Genomic DNA, 24,250 nt, shown 5'->3' on the forward strand with positions numbered 1-24,250 from the left:
GGAAATGGGAGCAAATTCCTGCTCTAGCATGGGGCAGCCCCAATCCTGTCATCGCTGCCGCTGCTGAGTCCCCGCTCACCACACCCCGTCTGCCTCCCAGGAGCAGGCTAACAGGGAGGAGGAATTCTTTTCAGGAAGCTGGGGCAACAGAGGCTGCCCCCAGGCCAGGCAGTGGGGGAGATGGGAGCAAGTCGACTGGCTCTCCCGGGGCAGCCCCCCTCCACGCTTCTGCCTCTGCTGCTGCCTGGTGTCCATTCCGGGCCGGCCTGCCCCCTCCCTCCCTCCCAGCAGCACCATCAACTAGCCAAGGCCCCCTGGCGAGTGGTGTGCAGCCCAGTACCACCCTGATCCATCAGCTCAGAGGAGGCACTGGGCCGGGGGTGGGGGTGGGGGCGGCGGCGGGGGGCCCAGTTGAGAATGGGAACTGCCTCCAACCCCCACGTGGGCCCAGGAGCCTGGGACACAGGCCTGTGTACCCACACAGTGCCAGGGATCCCTGCCTGGCGGCTGTTGCCATAGTGATGGGAGCCCAGACCGGCCGCCCCCCTCCCCCCCCGCCCCCCTCCCCCCGCGCTGCTGGAGGGGTGAGGGTGTCAGCTGGGATAGGGTTGCACTCTGGGCTTGGGGGGATCCCGCGGTGAGAGGGGGGACAGGCTGAGGGATGAGGGATCGCTGGGAGTGGAAGTGACCAGGCTGAGGGGTAGGGGGTGATTCCAAGGTGAAGGGTGAAGGGACTACCTCTGGATGGTGGGGGGGACCTGGGGTGAGGCAGGAGGGATCAGCTTGATTTGCAGAGGCTGTTATCTTAGGACTTAGTAGGGCACAGACTGGAGGTGGGGACATGAGTGTGAGGAGAAGGAGCCTTGTCTTGGGGGGTCGGATGTGGCAGGAGGTGGGGAGGCACGGACTGGGTGGGGGATCGGAGAGCTGGAGGAGTGGGGCTGGGGGCTGTGGCCTGGCTCTTGGTCCCTGGTGGTTCTGGTTGGGTGCCAGGACCCGTCGATGGCAGGATGGGGACCTTAAGGATGGAAACCCCGCGGGGCGGGTAGGGGGTGGGGCGGTGCCGTCCCACCGCCAGGCCCCGCCCCCCCAAGACCGGCCCCAGTCCCCACGTCCGTCCGCGCTGGGGGCGGGAGGACGAGGGGCGTGCACGCGCGCGTGGACGGACAGACTCGGGGACGCGGACCCCCCAGAGCGAGTGGAAGCCGGGCGGGAGCCGGGCGTTCCCGGACCAGCTCCCGGAAGAGGAACGCGGCCTGGGGTCTGGGCCGCCGCTTGCTGTGCCTCCGCTGCCGTCGCCGAGCAGGTAAGGGGGCGCTGGTGGGGGCGCGAGGGCGGGGAGCCGGCGGGTGCGGCGGCCTGGGCTGCGCGTTGGGAGAGGCTCGCGGGTAGCGGTGCGTGGTTGAGGCCCGGGCTGCGCGACCCGTTAGGATCCTGAAGTAGGTCGGCGCCACCGCGCGGTTCGTGGTGCCCATCCCTCCCCGCCCCCCCATTACTAGTCCGTGAACGCCGCCTCTTGTCTGCAGCTTATACCCGGGTTTGGGAAATCGGGTGCCGCCCCGGGAGATAGGAGGGAGCCGTTCCGCCAGGGAGCACCTCCTACTGGCCTTCAGGCCATGGCCTGCTCCGGGAGGCGCGTGCGGTGCTGTCAGGGTGCGGCGGAAGGGAGGGAGGTGCGGTGGCATCGGCGGCGGCGGCGGCGGCGGCGGCGGCGGCGGCGGCACCCCCGCGTGCGGGAGAGGAGTCTGCTTTTGGGAGCGGGGTGTGCCCTTGGGAGCCTGTGAAATTGCTCCTGTCTCCCCCGCGTCCTGTCCTGGGGGCCGGCTCTGCTTCCCCATGTTGGCGGGGTGCACTTCTGGCCATCAGCCTGCTCTTGGGAGGCGGGCGCTGTGCGGAGAGTGTTTGGGGGTGGGGGTGGGTGGGGGGTGGGGGGCGGCGGCAGCGACAGGGAAATGAAAGCAAAAGCCCGCGCCCGCACAGGGCAGCCCCAGTCCCGCCATCGCCGCCGCCTCCCCCTGACAGCACGGCTCCTGCCTTCCAGGAGCAGGCTGACCTGTACCCTGAGCCCCGCGAACCTGGGGCAGCGGAGGCGGAGGCCAGGACAGGCCGCGGGGTCATTTGAAACAATCCACAGGCTCGCAGAGGCGAACCCCTAAAGCCGCCGCTGCCGCCGCTGCCGACACTGCCTCCGACCGTGCCGCGCCCGCATCTTGGGAGCAGGCTGACCTGGGGACGCGCCTGGGGCAGCAGAGGCTGCCCCCAGGCCGTGCCGCAGCGGGTGTGGGGGCAAATGGGCCAGTTCGCCAGGGGCGGCGCCCCTTTTCCGCCGCTGCCCCAGGATCGCGGGGTCACTTGTTCCCAGGTCAGTGGGCCCCCGGAGGCAGGCGTGGTGCGGTTTGGGGGCGGCGGCAGAGAGGGGTGCTGATCCCCCCCCCGGGGGGAGGGGAGATGGACTTGCTCCCATCTCCCCGTGGGCCTGTCTTGGCTGCGGCTTCTGCTGCCCCAAGTTCATAGGAAGCATGTCTTCCTGTCAGCCTGCTCCTGGGAGGAGGGCGCATTGCGGTCAGGGGGCAGCTTCTGCGGCGAGCAAGGACTTTCCCAGGACTGGGCTGTACTCAGGGTAACTCACTCTCCTTTCCTCTCTTGCTTCCTCAGTTGGTGGCTATAGCGGCTTTTCTGTTTTAGGTTGTTACCTATACCGGGTGTGGAACATAGGTTTCTGTGCTATACAGAAAAAATTTTCTAAAAACTCTGTTTTGTATATCGTGGCTAACATTCGTAAATCTCAAATTCCCAAATTAATCCCTTCCCACCCCCTTTACCTGGAAACCATAAGATTGTGTACCAAGTCTGCGAATCTGTTTCTCTTTTGTAGGTGAGTTCATAGTAGTGTTGTGTTTTTCAGATTGCACGTATCCGTGATATCATATGGCATTTTTCTCTTTGTGGCTCATTTCACTTAGAATGATGGTCTCTAGGTTCATCCATGTTGCTGCAGGTGACATTATTTTATCTTTTTTTTAAGGCAGAGTAGTAGTCCATTGTATACATTGGACTACTTTATCCAGTCATCTGTTGCTTCATTTAGGTTGCTTCCATGTCTTGGCTGTTGTATATAGTGATGCTGTGAATACTGGGGTGCAGGTATCTTTTGCATTGGAGCTCCCTCTCAGTATATACCCAGAAGAGGGATTGCTGGATCATAGGGTAAGTTAATTTTTACAGTTTTTTGAGGCATTTGCATACTGTTTTCCGGAATGGGTACACCAAAGTACGTTCCCACCAGCAGTGTAAGAGGGTCCCGTTTTCTCGACACCCTCTCCTCTCCAGCATTTATCATTCGTGAACATGTGCGTGACGGCCATTCTGACCGGTGTGAGCTGATACCTCACTGTAGTTTTGATTTGCATTTCTCTGAGAATTAGTGATTTTGAGCATTGTTTTGTGTGCCTCTTGGCCATTTGTAGTCTTCACTGGAGAAATGCTCGTTTAGGTCTTCTGCCCATGTTTGGGTTGGGTTGCTTGTTTTTTGTTACTAAGTTCTATGAGCTGTTAATATATTCTGGAAATTAAGCCTTTGTCGGTCGACTCATTTACAGATATGTTCTCCCATTCTGTAGGGTGTTGTTTCGTTTTGCTTATGGTTTCCTTTGCTGTGCAAAAGCTTGTAAGTTCAGTTAGGTCCTGCTTGTTTCTTTGTGCTTTTTATTTCTGTTGCTTGGGTAGGCTGCCCTAGGAGATCATGGCTGAGAGGTTACGTCAGGTAATGTTTTGCCTGTTTGTTTTCTTCTAAGATTTATAGTGTCTCGTGTGCATGTTTACGTCTTTAAGCCACTTTGAATTTATTTCTGTGTCGGGTGTGAAGGAGTATTCTAACTTCATTGATTTGCATGCAGCAGTCCAGTTTTCTCTACATCTTTTGCTGAAGAGACTGTCTTCCCTCCATGGTATGTTCTTGCCTCCTTTGTCAAAGATTAATTGAGCAAAAGTTTGTGGGTTATTTCTTGGGTCTCATTTGTGTTCCAGTGATCTGTATGTGTGTTTTTGTAAGAATACCGTGCTGTTTTGATTGTAGGTCTGTAATACTGTCTGAAGTCTAGGAGGGTTATTCCTCCAGCTTTGTTCTTTTTCTTGAGTAATGCTTCAGTAATGGTAGGTTTTCTCTGATTCCATACAAATTTTAAGATGATTTTCTCTGGTTGTGTGAAAGATGTCCTGCGTAATTTGGCAGGGATCTGCATTCAGTCTGTCGATGCCTCGGGGCAGGTATGGCCATTTTAACAATATTCTTCCAATACAAGGACATAGGCTATTTTTTGTTTTCTCTAAGTCCTCTTTAAATCCCTTAAGTGTTTAATGGGTTTCTGCATGTAAGTCTTTCACGTCCTTGGTTAGATTTAATCCTAAGTATTTTATTTTTCAGATGCAGTTTTAAAAGGGAGTATTACATTCATGTGAAGGAATGCCACTGATTTCTGTAGGTCGATGTTGTATTCTGCTACCTTGCCAAATACTTTAATTAGCTTTAGTCATTTTTGTGTGGAGCCTTAAGGATTTTCTATAGACAGTATCATGTCATCTGCATATTATGACCATTTTACCTCTTCTCTTTTAATTTGGACCCCTTTTATTTCTTTTTGTTGTCTAGTTGCTATGTGTAGGACTTCCAATACTATATTGAATAATAGGGGTGAGAGTGGGCATCTTTGTCTTGTTCCAGATTTTAGTGGCATATTTTTCAGTTTTTCACTGTTAGTACTGTGTTAGCTGTAGGTTTTTCATAAATAGCTTTTATTATGTTCAGATATGTTCCCTCTATGCCCACTTTATTATAAGCTTTTATTATAAATGGCTGAATTTTGTTTTGCTTTTTCATCATCCATTGAGATGACCACATGGTTTTTGTCCTTTATTTTGTGAAGTGGTATATCACATTGATAAATTTGTATTTTGAACCATCCTTGTGTCCCTGGGATGAATCCAGCTTATGTTGTATGATGTTTTTTATGTGTTGTTGGATTCTGTTTGCTAATATTTTGTGGATGATTTTTAGATGTATGTTCATCAGTGATATTCACCTGTAATTTTCGTTTTTAGTAGTGTCTTTGTTTTGTTTTGGTATATGGGTGATGGTTCGTAGAATGAGTTTAGGAGTATTCTTTCCTTTTCAATGTTTTTAGAATTTGAAAAGGATCGGTATAAGTTCTTTGTATGTTTCGCAAAATTCCTGAGTGAAGCCATCTGATCTGGACTTTTGTTTGAAGGGGGGTTTTGCTAATTTCTAGTTATTGCTAATTGTTTCATTTCTTGTGATTGGTCTATTCTAGTAATCTGTTTCTTTTGTCATGGTGGACTGTATGTTTTCAGAAACTTGTCCATTTCTTCTAGGTTGTCCAATTTGTTTCCATATAGTTGTTTTAGTATTCTGTTATGATATTTTGTTTTTGTGTGATACTGGTTTTAGGAGCTTAGTTTTTAAATGTTTTTAAGATTGGCGTAGCAAAATTCACATTCAGTAAAGCAATGGTTTATCTCTTGTAAACTGACTAAGTTGATTATTTTTACTATCTTGAGCCTTTGCCCAAAAATCTAGTGTGATCCTCACATCCCTTCTGAAAGGTTTTGTTTCAGAGAGGACTTAGAAGCAAGACAGGAGCTGTGGTTGTTCCTAGGAAAACACAGTGGGTGTGAATGGACATGCTCATTGAGGGGGTTGTACACAATTCATTCACCTAGTAACTGTGATATGTTAATTTATTCATTGATCTATCTTGACATCATAGCGTATCTCTGGACATTTTTTCCTGTTATATTGATGTACATGTCTTTTTTTTTTTTTAGCAATACCATACTGTCTTTATTTAGTTTTTATAGGAAGTCTTGAAATCAAACAGTGTAAGTCTTCCAACTTAGTTTTTTTCCAAAATTGTTTCAACTATTCTAGGTCTAGTCTTCTTGAATTTCTTCTAGGAATATTTTATGTTTCAGAGTAGAGATCTCTCGCATATTCTGTAGAATTTATTCCTGAGTAGTTAATATTTTCATGCAGTATAGTTAATTTTTATACACTGACCTTCTGTCTTGCAGCTTTGCTAAACTCACGTAGTAGTTCTAATACCATTTTTTTGTCGATTTCTTAGAATTTTCTATTTGGGACATATCTGTGAATGAAGAAAGTTTTACGTTTTCCTTTTTTTCATATATATGATTGTGTGTGTGTGTGTATTTTGTAAATTTATTTTTTTGCTTTATTTCACTGGCCACAATCTCTAGTGTATTTTGAATAGAAGTAGTGAGAGGTCCTTGCTGTGTTCTCAGTCTTATGGGCAAGCATTCAGTCTTTCACTGTTAAGTATGATGTTAGGTGTAAGTTTTTCGTGTGTGCCCTTTATTATGTTGAGGAAATTCCTCTTAATCCTAGCTTGTTAAAATGTTTTTTTCTTGTTTAAAGTCATGATTATATATTGAATTTTATCTCATGCTTTTTCCACATTTATTGATAGGATCCTGTGATTTTTCTTTTAGTATGAAATGCATTGATTGATATTCAGTGTTAAACTTACAATCTTGCATTCTTAAAGTAAAATCGTTGTCTGATTTTGGTATTAGAGTAGTCGTAGTCTCATAAAATGAGTTCGAATTTGTTCCTTTTCTGCTTTCTGGTAGGATTTGTATTACTTCTTTCTCAAAATTTGGTGAAATTCAGCAGTGAATTCAGAGCCTGGAGTTTGTGAAGTTTTTAACTATTAGTTTAATTCACTTGATAGACAAAGTGGTGTTACTGGCTTTTTTATTTTTTCTTGAGTGAGTCTTGATATTTTGGGTCTTTACAGAAACTTGTCCATTTCACCTAAGTTGTCAAGTTTATGAGCATAATGATGTTTTATTATTCTCTTTTGAATACATGTATGGTCTGTAGTGTTACTATTTTTATTCCTAATGTTGAAAATTTGTCATTTCTCTTTTTCTCTTTATTAGTCTGGCTAGAGCTATATGATACTACTGAGTTCTCAAAAAATTAATGTTTGGGTATCACTGATTTTTCTCTCTTGTTTTTATGGTTTTAGTTCCATAATTTCTACTCTTTATCATTTCTTTCTGATTTTGTGGATTTAATTTGCTCCCCTTCTGGTAGCTTAAAATGGAAGCTTATGTCATTTATTTGAGGCTTTTTTCTTTCTTAATATAAAAATCAAAAAAAGAATAAATTTCTTGCAGACAACTGTTTTAGCTACATATAACAGTGTTTTTTTTTAACATTCCATTGAAAGTCCTTTTTATTTTATCTTGTGATTTCTTCCTTGACCTTCATAGTTTATTTAGAAGTGAATTACTTAATTTCCAAGTATTTGGAGTACTTTCCAGTTACTGTTTTAACTTAATCTTTTTGTGGTCAGAGAAACGACTTGGTATGATTTCAGTTCTCTTTAAATTCATTGAGAGTTGTTGTACGTCCTAGAATATGATCTGTCTTGGTGAATGTTTTAAGTGTATGTGAAAAGAATGTTTATATGCTGTTTTGGGTAGTGTATTCTGTAAATGTCCGTTAGATCAAGGTGGTCAGCTTCATTTTCTGACCTCTTGTTCTGTCAGTTATTGTGAAACAAATGTTGAACTGTCCAGCTATAGTTGTGGGTTTGTCTCTTCTGTTCTGCTTTTGCTTCCTGTATTTTGAAGTTCACTCCTGACAGACATTAAAGGTTGTCCTGTCCTCTTTGTCCATTGACCCCTTTGTTATTATGGAATGTCTCTCCATCCTCAGTATTTTTTGAGCTGATAGTATAGTTGTCCCAGCTTTCTTTTGATTAGTGTTTTTGTGGGATGTCTTTTTTCCTTCCTTGTACTTTTAACCTGTCTTTGTCTCTGTTGAATCTGTGTCTGTGTGTGTAGACAGCATGGAGTTGGGTCTTGTTTTTGTTGTTGTTGCTGCTGATGTTTGATCCAGTCGGCCCATCTCTGCCTTTTATTTGGAGTTTTTTTTTTTGAAAAAGACCATTTTATATAATGTAATTATGATTTGTTCAGGTTTCAAGCTACCCTTAGTGTGGCTAGTTTTCTATTTGTCCTGTGTGTTCTTTATGTTGTTTTCCCACTTCCCTGCCCTGTTTTGAGTTAAGTTGTTGTCGTTGTTTAAATGAACCCCTTTTATCTCCACTCCTGGCTTATTAGCTGTGCCTCTGTTGTTTCACAATGGTTACTCTAGACTTTGCACATGTTTAACCGATGATAGCTAATCTTCAAATAATATACCAGTTACGTAGAGTGTACGATCCTTGAAACAATAAACTTCCATTTCTCCCTTCCTATTTAGTCCTCCTTCACTTCTTCATGTTGTGATGCCCCACAATACATTATTGTTAGTGTGCTTTAAATCATCTTTTAAATTTATTAAAAGTGAGAAGAAATCTTTATATTTACTCAAGTATTGATACTTTCCAGCTCACCATTCCTTTAAATTCACATGTCCATCTAGATGGTGTCATTTTCTTTTTGCTTGATAAACTTTCTTTTAATGTGTCTCACGGTGCAGCCCTGCTGGCAGTTAATCCTCTAAGCTTGTGTTTGCCTGGTATTATATCATCTTCATTTTTACTTGGTGTGGAGTTCTAGGATGATAGCTTTCCCCTCTGTAGGTCCCCATCTGAAATCTCTAGAGAATAAGCCATGGGCTGAACTGATAAACAAGCTGTGAGGAAAGTCATGCATCCAGGCTGGATAAGAAATGGCCTACTTAATGTACCCAGTATGGACAGCTGGCTGGCCAGTGACGGGTAAGATCCTCAGAGGAGGACAACCTAAGACAGGCACGGCCGGCTGGATAAGAAATGGCCTATTTGAAGTATCCAGTATGGACAGCTGGCTGGCCAGTGACGGGTAAGATCCTCAGAGGAGGACAACCTAAGACAGGCACGGCCGGCTGGATAAGAAATGGCCTATTTGAAGTATCCAGTATGGACGGCTGGCTGGCCAGTGACGGGTAAGATCCTCAGAGGAGGACAACCTAAGACAGGCGCAGCCGGCTGGATAAGAGGTGGCCTACTTAATGAAGTTTCGTGATGAACTTTAAAACAATTTGTCCTTGATCATGTAACATCCTGTGCTTACTGCAGGAGCTTGGGGACCTAAATAGTTTTAAGATTATTAACATTGTTATAACTTAGATGATATGGGAGGCAAGGTGCATGTCCTATATAAACCCTTTTCTAAGAATCAATAAACAGAGAACTGCTTTGCCACTATCCGCATGGTGTTTGTGTGTACATACTGTGCCACCGACACCCTCCCTTGTTAAGGATGTCCCTCCATTGTCTCCTGCCGTACATAGTTTCTGAAAAGCAGTTTGCTCTCATTCTGTCTTTATTCATTTTAGTGTGTCCTTTTTTCTCTAATGTTTAAATTAATTTATTTATCACTAAGTTTGATGTGATGTACCTTTGTGTGGTTTTCTTCATGTTTATTTAGGATCTGTCGTGTTTTCTTGGATCTGTGGGATTATGGTTTTTATCATCATTTTAAAATAATTTAGCCATTACTTTAACATTATTTTTCCTATCCTCTCCCTCTCTCCTCTTTCTCACCCCAATGACATGTGTGTGATACAACTGAATATTGTCCCACCAGTCGCTGATAATTTGTTAATTTGTGTTTCAGTCGTTCTTGGTCTCTCTGTGCTTCATATTGGATAGTTTTTATTGTTGTTTCTTAAAATTTCCTGATCTTCTGCAATGTCTAATTTGCTTTAATCCCAACCTTGTGTTTTCCTCTGTTGGAAGTGCCACTTGATTCATTTACTTTGTATCTACCATTTCTTTGCTTCCTTTTGCTCTACCATCTTACTACATGGAATATATTTATAATTCTGTAATAGTTTTGTTGAGATCTAATCATATTGGTATATAATTTACCCACTTATACTGTATAAACCAATGTCTTTTAGCATATTAACAGAGTTGTGTAACCATATGCACAATCTAAATTTTAGATTATTTTTATCACCCCTCAGAGGAACTCTGTCCGCTTTAGCAGTCAGTCCCCATTCTGTCCTTCTCTCCAGCCCAGGCAACCACAAATCTACTTTCTGTCTCCATAGATTTGATTACTCAGGACATCTCATATAAATGGAATCGTATGTGTTCTTTTGTGACTGCTTTTTTTCCCACTTAGCATAATGATTTCAAGGTTCATCCCCATTGTAGCATGCTCAGTACTTCATCTCTTTTTATTGCTGAATAATAATCCACTGTATGGATATACTACATTTTACTCATTCATCAGTTGATGGACATTTGGATTGTTTCTCCTTTTTGGCTGTTATGAATAATGCTGCTGTGAACACTTGTGTACAGGCTTTTTTGTGTGGACACAAATTTTCATTTCTCTTGGGTATGTACCTAGGAGTGGAGTTGCTGGATCATATGACAACCATATGTTTAACCTTTTAAGGAATCACCAAACATTTCCCCAAGAAGCTATACCAGTATAATATTGTTTAATGTTCTCATCTGCTAATTGCATTCTCTCTTGTCATTTCTGAGCCTTTTTTTCTGTTGATTGCTTTTTCTGCTGGTTATGGGTCATAATTTCTTCTTCTTTTGCCTGCCTGATGATTTTTCCTTGGATACCAGACATACATTGTTGGGTGCCAGATTTTGTTGTAGTCCTTCAAACAGTGCTGGACTTTCTGGCATGCAGTTAAGTTACTGGGACTTAGTTGTATCATTTTGAAGCTAGTTTTTAGGCTTTGTTAGGGCAGGTCCAGGGCAGCTATTAGTTTAGGGATGATTTAGCTCCATTCCTGAGGTGGTGCTCTTCTGAGGATTTTGTCTGATGCCATGTGTATTAGGAATCATTTCCACTCTTGCTGGTGGAGCCATGAACTATTCCTGGCCCTGTGTGAGCTCTGGGCTTCTTAGACCAACTGTTCTCTGGTGCTGGTCTCCCCAGCTTTATTTTTTAAAATATATTTTTTATTGAAGTATAGTCAGTTTACAGTGTTGTGCCAATTTCTGGTGTACAGCACAATGCTTCAGTCATATAGGAACATACATGTATTTGTTTTCATACTCTTTTTCACCATAAGCTACCAAGATACTGAATATAGTTCCCTGTGCTATATAGTATACTTCTTGCTTTCCCCAAATTTAGATAATCTCCTCTTGCACAGATCAGAATTCAACCTGACTCTAGGGCAACTCTGTGCTGTCCCCTCCTCCCAGGGGTGCTGTCCTGCCAAATCTAGCCATCTTGGCCTCCCTGAATATTGATCTCTGTCCCTCAAACTCAGTGTGACTAGTGTCCTCTGAGTTTTCCCTTCTCTGTACTGTGACTTGGAAACTGCCTCCTGGCACTAAATTCAGACAGTCATCAGGCTTGCCTCTCTTTTTTCACTGTTCTCAGGAATTAAGTTCTATGCCCAGTGGTAGAGCACTTGCTTATTTGCATGCATGCGGTCCTGGGTTCAATCCCTAGAACCTCTATTAAAATAAACAAATAGATAAACCTAATTACCTCCCCCCCCCAAAAAAAACCCCACAACAAACCAAACAAAAAACATCTTTTTTTTTTCAGTTTTATTAGGTAGGATTCTGACAATTTGACTGCACATATACAATATATTGCATATAAATACATACATACAATATATTGTACATATTTTATGTTAGTTTATGTATATGTACTGATCATTGTTTCTAAGAACAGATTAGAGCTTTAACTTTTTAAACTTAAATAGTTATCAAAGGAATAAAGCCAACCACAAAATGAGAATCAACAGAATGCAGTAATCTGATCATAAAGGACAGTCAGATATGCTTACACATATTCAAGAAATCAGTCCTTAAAGTTATAAATAATAAGTTCATTTGTGTTTTTTTTTCTTAAGATTTCACATATAAGTGATAAATAGCATTTTTCTCTCTCTTTCCAGCCCACTTCAATTAGAATGACCATCTCCAGGTCCATCTGTGTTGCTTCAAATGGCATTTTTTATGGTTGAGTAGTATTTCATTGTGTGTGTAAGTATATGTATAAATGTGTGTGTATATGTATGTATGTGTGTATATGTGTGCGTGTAGGTATATGTATGTGTATATGTGTGTGTGTGTGTGTGTGTATGCATGTGTGTATATGTGTGTGTAGGTATATATGTGTATATATGTCTCTCACAACTTCTTTATCCAGTCATCTGTTGATGGACATTTGGACTATTTCTATGTCTTGGCTATTGCTGCTGTGAACATTGGGGTGCATGTGTGGTTTTGAATTTTATTTTTCTCTGGATATATGCCCGTGAGTGGGACTGCTGGATCACATGGTAGGCCTATTTTTAGTTTTTTAAGGAACCTCCACTTTGTTCTCCTTAGTGGCTGTACCAGTCTACACACCTACCAACAGTGTAAGGTTTTCCTTTTTTCTATACCCTCTCCAGCATCTATCATTTGTAGACATAATGATGGCCATTTTGGCTGGTGTGAGGTGATACTGTAGTTTTGATCTGTATTTCTCTCAGAATGAGCGATGCTGAGCTAATTAATGTACCTGTTGGCCAATTGTATGTCTTCATTGGAGAATTGCTTGTTTAGGTCTTGTGCCCATTTTTAGATTGGGTGGCTTGTTTTTTTGATATTAAGATATATGAGCTGTTTATATATTTTCTGAATTAGTCTGTTGTAGTTCACATCATTTGCAAATATTTTCTCCTATTGTGTAAGTTGTCTTTTAATTTGGTTGATGGTATCCTTAAGTGTGCAAAAGCTTTCAAGTTTAATTAGATCACATTTATTTTCACTTTTATTTGAGTTACTCCAGGAGGTGGATCAAAAATATACCGCTGGGATTTAGTCAGAGTACACTGCCTATGTGTGTGAATGCACGTGCCAGGGTACCTGATCCTAAGCCTGGTGCTCCCACAAGCGCTCCCCCCTCTTCCTGATGTCATCTTACACTGGCCTCCCCCTCTGTGTGCCTTGTGCGGTGCCTCTGAAGGTGCCCAGTGCTCAGGCACCAGCCATAAAGTGCAGTGGTGCAAGGAGATCCAGTGGGTCAGAGCACTGGCAGCTGCGTGGATCCCTTGGTGAGCTGGCTGGCTGACGTGCAGTTGGGCCATGTCCCCAGGCACCTGCTGAACTCGAGCACCTGAGGACGTCTACACTGAGGAGGGTGTGAGCCACCATGCCAAAGCTGCAAGTGGACCTGGAGCGGGTTGCGGGAGCCATTGGGGGTTGGGGGGCCAGGGCTGTGCGGCAAGATAGACAGCTTGGGCCCCACGAGTGCTCCGTTTTGGGGGTGGGGACCCTGTGGCATCCATCACGGCGCCCTGGCACCTGAGGCTCCCAAGGATGCAGGAGCGAGCACCGAGCGGGTCTTCGTGGAGAGGTGACTTTTTCCACTTGGCCCTATCAGCGGGGGACCCAGGAAACAAGGGAATGACAGCAGGTGCCTGGCTACTTTTCCTATCAGCGTTTTAGTCCGCCAGGCCAGGGTCCTCGCTGCTGCCGCTGCTCCAACCTGCTGGAGCTCCTTGCACCTTGGGTCCTTATGGCTGGCATTGGTGCACTGGGCTCCAAGGGAGGCACCATGCACCGGGATGGTGGGCACTCAGACGAATCTTCGGGCGCCTCCAAACCCCCGCTTTCCCCCGCCTTACCCGCCATTGCCCATGCAGCAGTTGGGCCTTGAGGCACACACTCTTCCCAGGTTGTGCCTGCCAAGCTGGCTGGGGCGGCCAGGGTGAAGGCACATGCCAGGGTAACGTATTGGAAGCCTGGCACTCCCCCAGGCACTATCCCCGCCCCTCTCCTGCTGTCGTCTGGCATTGGCCTCCCACTCTGTGTGCCTTGTGCGGTGCCTCTAAGGGTGGCCAGGGCTCAGGCACCAGTCATCAAGTGCAATGGTGCAAGGAGCTCCAGAGGGTCATAGCGGTGGCAGCGGGGAAGATCCCTGGGCTGGCTCGCTGACGTGTAGTTGGGCCATGTCCCCAGGCACCTACTAAACTGGAGCGCCCAAGGACGTCTACGGTGAGGAAGGTGTGAGCTGCCGAGACAAAGCCGTGCACGGACCTGGTGCTGGTCTTGGGAGCCATTGAGGGTTGGGCACAAGAGGGCTGAGTGGCAGACAGCTGGGGCGCCACAAGGGTGTCTGGGTTGGGGTTGGTGCTCCTGGTGCAACCTTGCGCAGAGCTCTGGCATCGTAGCTTCCCAGCAGTGACATTCTCTGCTTAGACCCTCAAGCTGGTGGACCCTAGGAATCCCGGGAGGGAGCGCAGGACGCCTAGGGGCTGTGCTCCCCATTTAGGCTAGGCACCGCGAGAGGAAGGGAAGGGCAGCAAGTTGCACCCCCCCACCCAGAGTGTACCAGTAGGCTGACCGCTTCTGGAAATGGCTGGCTGGCTCACGGAGCCTAGGGTACGCGCAGTGGCGTGATGTGCTGCCGGAAGCCTGAAGGAGTCACTCAGGCCGGTCGCGATGTTCGTGTGACCAGGAGGCTGACAGACTGCGCCAGGAGGGTGGCCACAGGCTCTCCCCGGGAAGGGGGAGGCTTTTTAGGATCGGTTACTGATTGAGGCTCAGGATTCTGTAAGGACCCTCCCCTGGCAGCAGCTGGTTGGCTTAGGGTAGCAGGAAGATGTAATTATTACAGTCTTCCCAGTGAGGGGTTGTGGCGGCAGGCATGGTGGCCCCCTGCTGGGCCAGGTGGGTGCCCTGCTTCTGGCACCCCCGCATCACGCACGCTACCCAGAGAGACTTGGAGTGGAGTTCACGCCATCTGGTGGGTCTGGGGAAAGGTGGAGAGGTGTGGCAGGGCACAGAACCCTGGGGCCTGGTGTATTTTCAGGGCGACAGTGGCGAGAACCAGTCCCGGGGGCCAGGGGGATCTGCTTCTGAAACTCAAGAGTGGCTCCCTTGGAGCTCACTCTCTGCCCCAAAGTGTTCTTATGGCTGCCTGCCTGTCGCTTCCCCCATGAATGCAGACTTGGCAGATTTCTGGATTCAGGACTTTTCTGCGTGGCTGGCTCCTATGGAGCAAAAATAAAGTGATCATCAGGGATTCCTTCCTGTGATTCATGCTGTCAGTGCAAGCTGTGGGTGGTTTTGGAGCCGGAAATGTAAAGCGCACCTGTGTTTTCTGTCATCAGAGGAGAACTTCAGACAAGGGCTTTCCTGAGGGGCCTCAGCCCCGGGGGTCCTGGGGCTTTGCTCACAGTAACCGTGGGTCCTGGTGGACCGTGTGTCTGACTGGAACTTGCAGGCCTGGTAATCTGTGACTTCAGGAGGACTTGCTTGCAGTTGTGAATTAACTGTATTATTAGAAAATCCCCAGGCATCTCAGCATGGCCTAAAGGAGTCCAAGAGCCTCATCCAAAAGGAGTCTTTCACTCCCTCAAAGCTAACACCACAGAACCCTTTCCCGTTTCCCACACCTTGGAAGGAACAGCATTTGGATTTAAGGTTAGTGTACATTAAAAACACCATTTTCATTCTAGTTCCTTTATATTCTCTGCAGAAGATTATAGGTAACCAAAGCAAAAAATGATGAAATCAAGAAAAAATGGTCATTTCTGTCACATCAAGTTGTTACTCTGGTGTTTAAAAAAAAGTCATTAATCAGAATTTTCCAGTAGACAAATTGTCTGATGTAGGTAGCTGGGTAACTCACAGATGTGGCTCTGATAGTAATTTTGTAGACTGTGACTTTCTCATGGCTTGGAAGGGACCAACTTAAAATATTTTACACCCCACATCTGGCAACATGACCAGCAGGCTGTGGGGAGTACTCTGCACAAGCACATCTGGGCTGGGAGGGCTGTGGACCCACTGAACAGGAACAGCATGAAACACTCCAGTCCTGGAGCACACTACCCCTGTCCCCACCACGAGTCCATCTCAGCTCAGGAGTTCCACAAGTGGGGCCTTTATTCTCCCTGGTCACCTGCCAAGGGAGGCTGCTTTTTGTCTGTGAGCCCCTCCTGCCCCCTGTGGCCTCCCCTCACTAATTTCCTCTGTTCTTGATTAAGAAGTGTTGAATGACTTACCCCAGTGATCAGTGTTAGTTTCAAGACCACAGTGAATTCTTTTTGCAGGCAAAGCATTCTCTGTGGTTAAGAATCATTTTCAGGGGGTGGGAGGGGATAGACATATTTCAAAATGTAGAATAGGTAAACAAGATTATACTGTACAGCACAGGGAAATGCATACAAGATCTTGTGGTAGCTAACAGAAAAAATGTGATAATGAATTATATATATAACAAAAATTGTGCTGTACACTGAAATTTGACACATTGCAAAATGATTATAAATCAATAAAAAAAGTTAAAAAAAGGATCATTCTGATCAACGACTGGTTTACGTGTAAGTTGTATTTATTCAATAACTGTCTTCCCAGCTGATAGTCAACTTTGCAAGTAGGTGCTGTTGTCTTTGGTCACAAACCCTGATCTGGGTGATTTCATGTTTATTCATGACAAATGCTCTGGTTCCTGGGAGCTAATTGTGGGCCTCGGGGTTGGATAGTGGCGGTGCAGGGTGCAGACTCATCTTTAACTCCTGCACCTGCTGTTAGAAGGGCAGTTACGTTTACTGCACGAGCGCTTTCCAGGGCTTAACAGCAGCAATAAACGACAGGTTTTGAATCGGTGTGGCTCTCCTGGAAAAGGCAGTGGGAGTCCACGTGCAGAGCCAGCTTTTCTTTTTTCTGTGTGGTTTGTGCACTGGCCTCATCTTTGATAAGAGTGTCGGTCAGGCAGCCTCTTGAGGGATCCCCTCACTCTAAGACCCCTGTCCTGAGGGTGCCCATTTTTGGCTGTTGCTACACTTCCCATGAGGAGCTTCAGTTGGGTGACTCAGGGAACACGTCTCCAGATTCGGTGCCTATGGTTTTCCATGCTGGGGTGGACTGTGTTTGTTTTTGAAGGCTGTGTCTTCCTTGGAGGGTCTCCAAGGAGTTGAGCTCACCAGTCCGATTAGGACAGCTTCCGTGTGGCCTGTGCCGTCCGGCCTTCCAGGACAGCTGCACGATGATGTCTCTGGAGGGACAGCCTGGCCCACTTTTTGGATCTGGCTGTGGAGGGCCCACTCTCGGCTTGGAGGTGGGCTGCTAGTGGGCTCAGGAAGTCAGGACCCCACCCCTCTCCCAGGATTAAGTTTCCCCTGAGGAACATGGCATTTCTTTGGAGCCAAGAATGGTACCTGCCTTTAAGGGAAGCTTATGAAGTAAATCTGAAGGATGTAGGGCCATCACTGCACAGCCTCTGAGGGTGGGGCAGGGTGGCCAGTCTGGAAAGGAAACGAGTACCCAGGGTAGCAGGGGTTCTGCAGCTCTTTAAAGCAACCAAACAGCACCTCTGAGTCTTCAGTTCATCCACTGGCTTGTTCCTCTAGTGATACTTTATTAAAAGAGTCACAACAGGCACTCAGTTTAAAAAAATGTATCTTCTTTTGCATTATAAGTAGTCCCAGCAATTCCACTTCTGGGAATGTATCCTAAGGAAACAGATGTTCTCTTCAGCTTTGTTTTAGAGTTTTAGTGGAACTCCTGAGCTGAGATGGACTCGTGGTGGGGACAGGGGTAGTGTGCTCCAGGACTGGAGTGTTTCATGCTGTTCCTGTTCAGTGGGTCCACAGCCCTCCCAGCTGCTTGCACAGCTCCCACAGCCTGCTTTGTTTTAGAGTAAAATCCAATAACTGCAGATTGGATAAGTTCATTATGATACAGCATTTTGAAAAAAGATACACATCCAGTACAAATTCATTATGATACAGCAGTTTTTTAAAAGACACACATCCACTACAAAGATGGAAGTTCAAGTATTTAATGCTGTTATGCTAAGTGGAGGAAGCATGTTGTAAAACAGGATGCACAGTGTGGTCCCCTTTCCCTGAAGCAGCTTAGCAGAAGGCTATCTAGGAGGACCCCCAGGGCCCAGGGAGAGAGGGGCTGTTCGCCCTGTGGCATCTGCACCTTGCTGGAGTGGGGGGCCTCTTTTAGAGCAGGCTCCCCGGGGACTCTCTCTGGGCCATTCCCTGAGCTGCCCACTAGGGAGGCCCAGTGTCAGGGCCTTTGCAAGGGCCTTGCCAGCCCATGTGTGCTCCCGGGACATAGAGGGTCATACCCCAAATGGCACTTCCTCAATGAGTGGACTCCATTAGTCCACCTCCCTACCTCCCAGTTGCCAGCTAGTGTAACACAGGGTTTTACTCACTTACATATGGGTGTCTGGTCCCCACTTCTGCCAGTGTGCCTGGCATTGCCTGAGCTCTTACTCTGTGCCACGTGCCCTACAGAGCATGGTATGTGCACTGGCTTCTTCGCGGCACCAGCCCCATGAGGCCAGCCCCTCGGAAGAGGGGCCAAACCAGAAGGAGGGTCAGTTCTGTCTGAGGTCTGGCTGAGCTGGATCTGTAGCCATTGTCCCCAGGGCCCCTGGCTGCAGGGTCGTGTGTCTGGGTCAGGGCGGGGTGCCGGCCCGGGGACCCGGGTGCAGTGCTTGCTGAGCGAGTGGACACTTCTTATTGAGGGATGTGGAGCCTGGAGGTGGTTATTGAGTTTTTTTTTCCTTTTTTTCTATTCACATCAGAATGTGTTTGGCCTTAGGTCACAGAAAGTCCCAAAGTGGCCTCAGCAGGACTGTTACAGCAGGACTGTTATCTCCTAGTGAGGCTGGGACAGAATGTGGGAGAACCCTGATTCTTCTTCCATTCCTGCTCTGTGGCCCCTCTCAGTGGCGGCTTGACCCCCCGCATTGCAGAGGGCCATCACCATTCAAGGTCGTCACTCAGGTGTGACAGCTGGCGGAACAGGGGAACTTGTCCCTCGCTGAGGTCCCCGAGCTGCCATATCAAAGACCCTCTGGAGCGCGTATGCAGAAACAGAGCACAGGTTGTCCTCAGCTGAGGTCAAGTCAGGGGAGGTTTTCTTGGACCCCAGAGTGGTCATTCTGTAACCTGGCTCTTCCTGCCTTGTGGTTTTGCCCCTGTCACCCTCATCCAGCCCAGAGCAAGGTGAGCTGGGGGCCACGTGGGCTCTTCTGCTCCAGCTCCCTTGGCCTGTGTCCCGTGCGCACTGGCCTCAAGGCCTCAGGGGAGGTGGGGAAGAAGCAGACTGGGTTTGTATTGGGCTGTTGCTGTGAAGCCTTCCTGGTTTCATTTTTGGAGTGAAGACACCTCACCTGGTAGTTCTTCAGAAGTGTTTCCCTCCTGTCCCTTCATGCCTGACCAGGTGTAGCAGGAAGGATGGGACTTAGATTAATCTTAAGGCACCTTTGGGCTGAGCTGCACCTGGTGCCTTGGCCCCTGGGGACCAAGCCCACTCCTCTTAGAAGTCAGGACGGGGTGACTGGTTATTTACCAACAGTGTCTTGTATGTGGCTGTTCTGGATTTGTAAATTGCCTAGGGCATGTAACACTTGTGTAATTTAACGTCTTAAAGGAAACTTTATGCATCATCCATCTGGTAAAGATTTCAAAAATACTGTAAAGTGAATAGGACAGAGAAGCACCTTCTGAGGACCCACTGAACCCTGTGTTGTGAGTCCCCCTTTGATCCATCAATCACAGGATCATCATCCGATGGATGCACATGTCTGTCCATAGGGTTGTCTGCTCATAACTCCCAGAATCTCTGGCTAATGCTAACACCATGGAATCCACAGAATCCACCAGAAGGACCCGGACCAACCTCCATCCTGAGGAAAAGTCAGAGCCCCATGGCAGGCTCTGTGGGAGCCTCTCTGCACTCCATCCCAGCCTTGCTCTGTGAGGTTGAGCGTCCACAGGCTGCTGTCTTCTACCCTGAGGTATGCAGGGCACCTGGGTAGGGGTGGCGCTGGGCCAGGCAGACCTACCGTCTTGTTCTGTGGCCCCAGGGGATAACTCATATCTGGCCTTGCCCCAGGAGAAGACTGGAGTGCAGCCTGGGGGGAGGGCGAGAGTCACCACGTCTCAGGTTGTCCTACAGTGTGTCTCATACTGTTAGGAGAGATGCCACATAGGTGGGTGAGATCAGGTTCTGTGTTGCTGAAGTGCAGGGGTGTCCCCGGAGACCACTTGGATTGTGACTGGGCATGTACATGCCATTCTTGGGTGCTGCCTCTGAGCACTGTCCCTCTGTTAGTTTTTCTCTGTTCTAGGTTTAGGGTGTACTTTGCGGAGTATTCAGTGTTTTCCCAGGAAGCCAGAATAGGCAGAACCTGGTGGTCAGTGTTTTATTGTCGGACTTGGTAATGCATTTCCTTGACTCCCAGATCTTCTCTTTGTCATGTTTATCCCACTTTTGGAAGCTCATCTTCTTTATCTTCCCAGCCTTCCCTATTTAACAGAGCCCTTGTCCATTTTACCTTGCTTGCTTTAGTTGTCTGTCCTTGAACCTTCTCCAGCTTTGCCTTTAGGAAACATGTGACTAGAACCGCACCTGTTACCCTGGGGCCAGGAAGCACCAGGATTTTTACACAGATAGGTGATGCTTTCTGATTTATTCCAATTACCTCTTTTGATGAGGGCTAGCATTTTGTTGATGTTTTGGAGGCTGTCATATTTCCTCAGTTAGCCTTAGAAAGAGAGGTGAGTTATTCACTTTTGATCATCTGACTTGCTGAGCTCCAGCAAATGGGTCATACCTGTTACCATGTTGGAGGTGTAGCAGAGGTCGATGCTGGCAGTGGTTACAGGTCTCTGTACTGCACAGTAAGTGGGTTTAGCTGAATCAGAGACCCTCCTATCCCCATTGTGATTTGTGAGTTGCCCTGTTGTGGTTTCCGTAGAACTAGACTTAGGTAGTATGATATACTTGGATTGAGAATCTGTCTTACTGGTTATCAGTAATAAACTAATGACCAACAGTGATCAGCTGGCTTTTATATAAAAGAAGACACATTTGATGGATTGATGTTTTAATGGCAGACACACGACTTTTGTCTCTGTCAGGCCAGATTTAGGCAAAGCTTAGCATTTCTGTTACTGGTGATACTGACCCTCCAACTGCTGCCTTGAGTCTCTCTTACTGTCTTTCAGCTGTTTATCATAATTAGAAGGCATTTCATAAACTTATCCCGTGTAGCATGTTAGCTGATACTCCCTTAAGATTTGTTATTCTTTGGCATATTTGCATTTTAATGCTACTCCAAGAAACAAAGTGACAACTCCTTGGTGCTGGAATGATTTTGGAGAGTTGGATGGGAGAAGTAGGTACACACCCTTCTGCTTCCTCATGAGGCTAGTTCTACTAAGTGGACACTCAGATTTGTTAAGTAACAAATATGTCAAAGCTTTGCTCTCATAGTCTCACACACTAATTTTTTTCGAGTTACTTTTTTTTTTAATTGAAGTTTAGTCAGTTATAGTGTGTAAGTGTCTGGTGTACAGCATGTCCCAGTCATGCAATATATATACATATGTTGATTTTCATATTCTTTTCCATTAAAGGTTACTACAAGGTATTGAATATAGTCTCCTGTGCTCTACAGAAAAAATTCATTTTTAATCTATTTTTAACATTTGCAAATCTCAAACTCCCAAATTTATTAAATTTGTCCAAATTAGCCACTGTAGCTCAACTCGCTTGTTGTGAGGATGAGTCCAGTCAGTGATCCACTGAGGTTATCTCTGAAACTCAGCCTGTTTGAGTGGACGGTGGTCAGTGGGAAACATCTGGACTGTGTTAGTGCATCCAGCCCTCCGCATGTGCACCCACTGTGGGTATTCTGCCTTTTTATAAGTGATTTTAATTAGTATGGCATAAACAACTGAATTCAGTAGACTGTTAGTAAAGCATCCAGATTTTTTTCCAACAGGATAGCTAGATGGCTTTTAAGCAGTGAACTAAAGAAAAACAAAAACAAAAACCTTCAAACTCCGTAATCGGACAATATTGAAAATGCTTCATTCCAGCAGGCTGGAGTCAGGGAGTGGACTGGGAATCCCTGCCTGAGTGTGGCCTGGCAGAGCTCCTGTCATATAGTCTACACAGCTAATGCTGGTCAGGGAGCAGCTACGAGGCAGGAAACCAAAAAGCTTTAGGTCTTTTGCTGAATTATTTTAATGTGTTTCTAAAGGAAGTAAAAACCATCTATAAAAAGGTGAGAATAATACTGAATGGCCTCTACTATTATGCAGATCGTTGCTGTCTTTTCAAGGTCCTTTGCAGCTCACTTAGGACTAATGCCTTTTTGGAGAAGAGAACTCTGAAACATGTTTTGGATGAAATTTTGCAGTGCTGGCTGCTTGCCAGTTTAAATATCTTTCTAAGATCATCAGTTTAAGGCTTTAAATCCTTTTTATGATTTAAGGGGCATAGTTTACATTTAAAATGATACCCTAAGATATATTTTAAACTTTCATGGTGGGGTGTGTTTCCAGATCTTGATCAAACATAGAAGGAGCTTTTTCTAACAGATGAGTGAGTTGAGAAGGCAAAGCTAACACTTATCCCTGTTTTACTCCAGACCAAGATAGGCTTACGACAGAACATTGTGGCCCTGCAGAAGCTGAAGCCCAGTGCCCCTCACACCATCGCCCTGTCCTCCCTGTATCCTGATGGGGAAGAAGGTCAGATGACAGGAAGAGGCAACCCCGGTAAGTGAACCTGGACTCCTGTGGCTTTTTTAGTAACCATCATGGGGATGGTATCACATATTCTGCTGAAAACACTGGAGTGACAGAGTTTTACTAAACTTTTAAAATGCTTGTTAATAATGCTCTTCATTGTTTTTTTATTTTGATTTTTTTGTCTCTTTTGGAGGTGGGGGGCAATTAGGTTTTATTTATATATTTTTCAATGGAGATACTGGGAATTGAACCCAGGACCTCGTGCACACTAAGCATAGACTCTACCCCTGAGCTATAACCTCCCCCCAAAGATCTTAATTGTTTTTAATATCCTTACTAGAGTTACCTATCTCTGGTCTTGGAGAAGGGTGTTTATTACCTTCTAGGATAACACAGGCAAACTATGCTCTGAGGCCACAATACCTTCCTTGTGGAGGGATGAGACATGTACCCGATGATCACAGACATTTTTTCCTTTATTCACTACTTCAATGGGTATTTGTGGGGTGCCTACTACAGGGGTCCTGTGTTCTAGGGTTCCCAGGACCCCTCAGTAAACCTGGGCTTCGTGTGTGCTGAGTTGTTAGGGTCACACGTGATGTGCTTTCTGTGCATTTCAGATTCTTTGAATACCATGAGGAAACAAAGTGCAAACTTCAACCAGCACTTTGACCATTCGCTGGGAGTGAAATCCTCCTCAATACAAGCTCTTCTGTGCACCAACAGTGGGTGGTCCAGAGGAGCTGGTCATGATTTCCTGCAGGGAAAAGTGAATGTTAGTTTCAACTGTAGATTGCTAAGTGGAGATCAAGAGTTAACCAGTTTACCACAGAGTTGAAGGAGTTCATGTTCCTTCAGTAGAACCTGACGAAGGGTAGTCAGTTGGTGCCTTTGAAGCCTGGGTGATGGGGGCTTCTGGAGGATTGGGACTGGGGGAATCGAATCATACCACGGAGTTTTCAAGAAGGAGCGAGGGCGTGTGTGGCGAAGTCTTCATGAACTTTTACAATAGTTTGTATGGGGGCACATCCTTAGGTCCCAATATTATAGAACCTGCTTCTTGACTTGGTCTTGAGTTAATATTTTGAGTATTTTATTGTTCAAAGTGTTATTTCTTGTATAAGGTTTTCAAATCAAGTACTTTACATTTTATTAACTCTTTAGGTGCCAATCCCTGGGAATACCGATTATGTCATTCTGTGGAATCTGCAGCCGGATACCCCATACACCATTACAGTGGTTCCCATTTATCCTGAGGGTGATGGAGGGCGTACACCAGACACTGGAAGGACATGGAAGTAAGAAGGCAGAAAAATTCTGCATTTTGCTTTTTAGAATAGTGTAAAGTTTAAAGAAAATTTGGGAAATTCATAATGATGGAATAAAAATGTAACAATTGCACATAGTTTACCTCCCAACCTCCACCAATTGTTAATAAATAAAATTGAAATAAAAATGTATAATGACATTCTTCTGAAATGATAACTTCAGGATTTATAAGTGTGTATATACAGTTATCAGTATTCTCTGTCACTGACAAGTTCATGAGCTTTGCTTTCTGCTTGATAAATTTGTGTGAAGCAGTGTTTTGTCACTGGCTTTCAGTGTCAGTTGTAATCTGTTGGTCATGTTACTTAATAGCACACTTCTCAAGGCTTTTGGTGCATACCTCTAAATATTCTTTTGGCTTAAAAATATACTTGCTGATGGCTA

General features: G+C 45.9%; 1 protein-coding gene across 1 annotated transcript in view; it reads left to right on the forward strand.

Annotated features, from left to right (window-relative positions):
* Positions 1–2,400: 2,400 nt before the first annotated feature.
* LOC116286037 (uncharacterized) overlaps positions 2,401–24,250 on the forward strand; it is a 61,802-nt gene continuing 39,952 nt past the window's right edge. Inside the window, exons 1-4 of the mRNA XM_072950671.1 lie at positions 2,401–2,620; positions 19,589–19,791; positions 22,435–22,564; positions 23,702–23,835. Coding sequence (XP_072806772.1) covers positions 23,727–23,835 — 109 coding nt within the window. The 5' untranslated portion in view covers positions 2,401–2,620; positions 19,589–19,791; positions 22,435–22,564; positions 23,702–23,726. The remainder of the gene's footprint in view (positions 2,621–19,588; positions 19,792–22,434; positions 22,565–23,701; positions 23,836–24,250) is intronic.

Source organism: Vicugna pacos, chromosome 27 (genome assembly GCF_048564905.1).
Source record: "Vicugna pacos chromosome 27, VicPac4, whole genome shotgun sequence".
Taxonomy (NCBI): Eukaryota; Metazoa; Chordata; class Mammalia; order Artiodactyla; family Camelidae; genus Vicugna; species Vicugna pacos.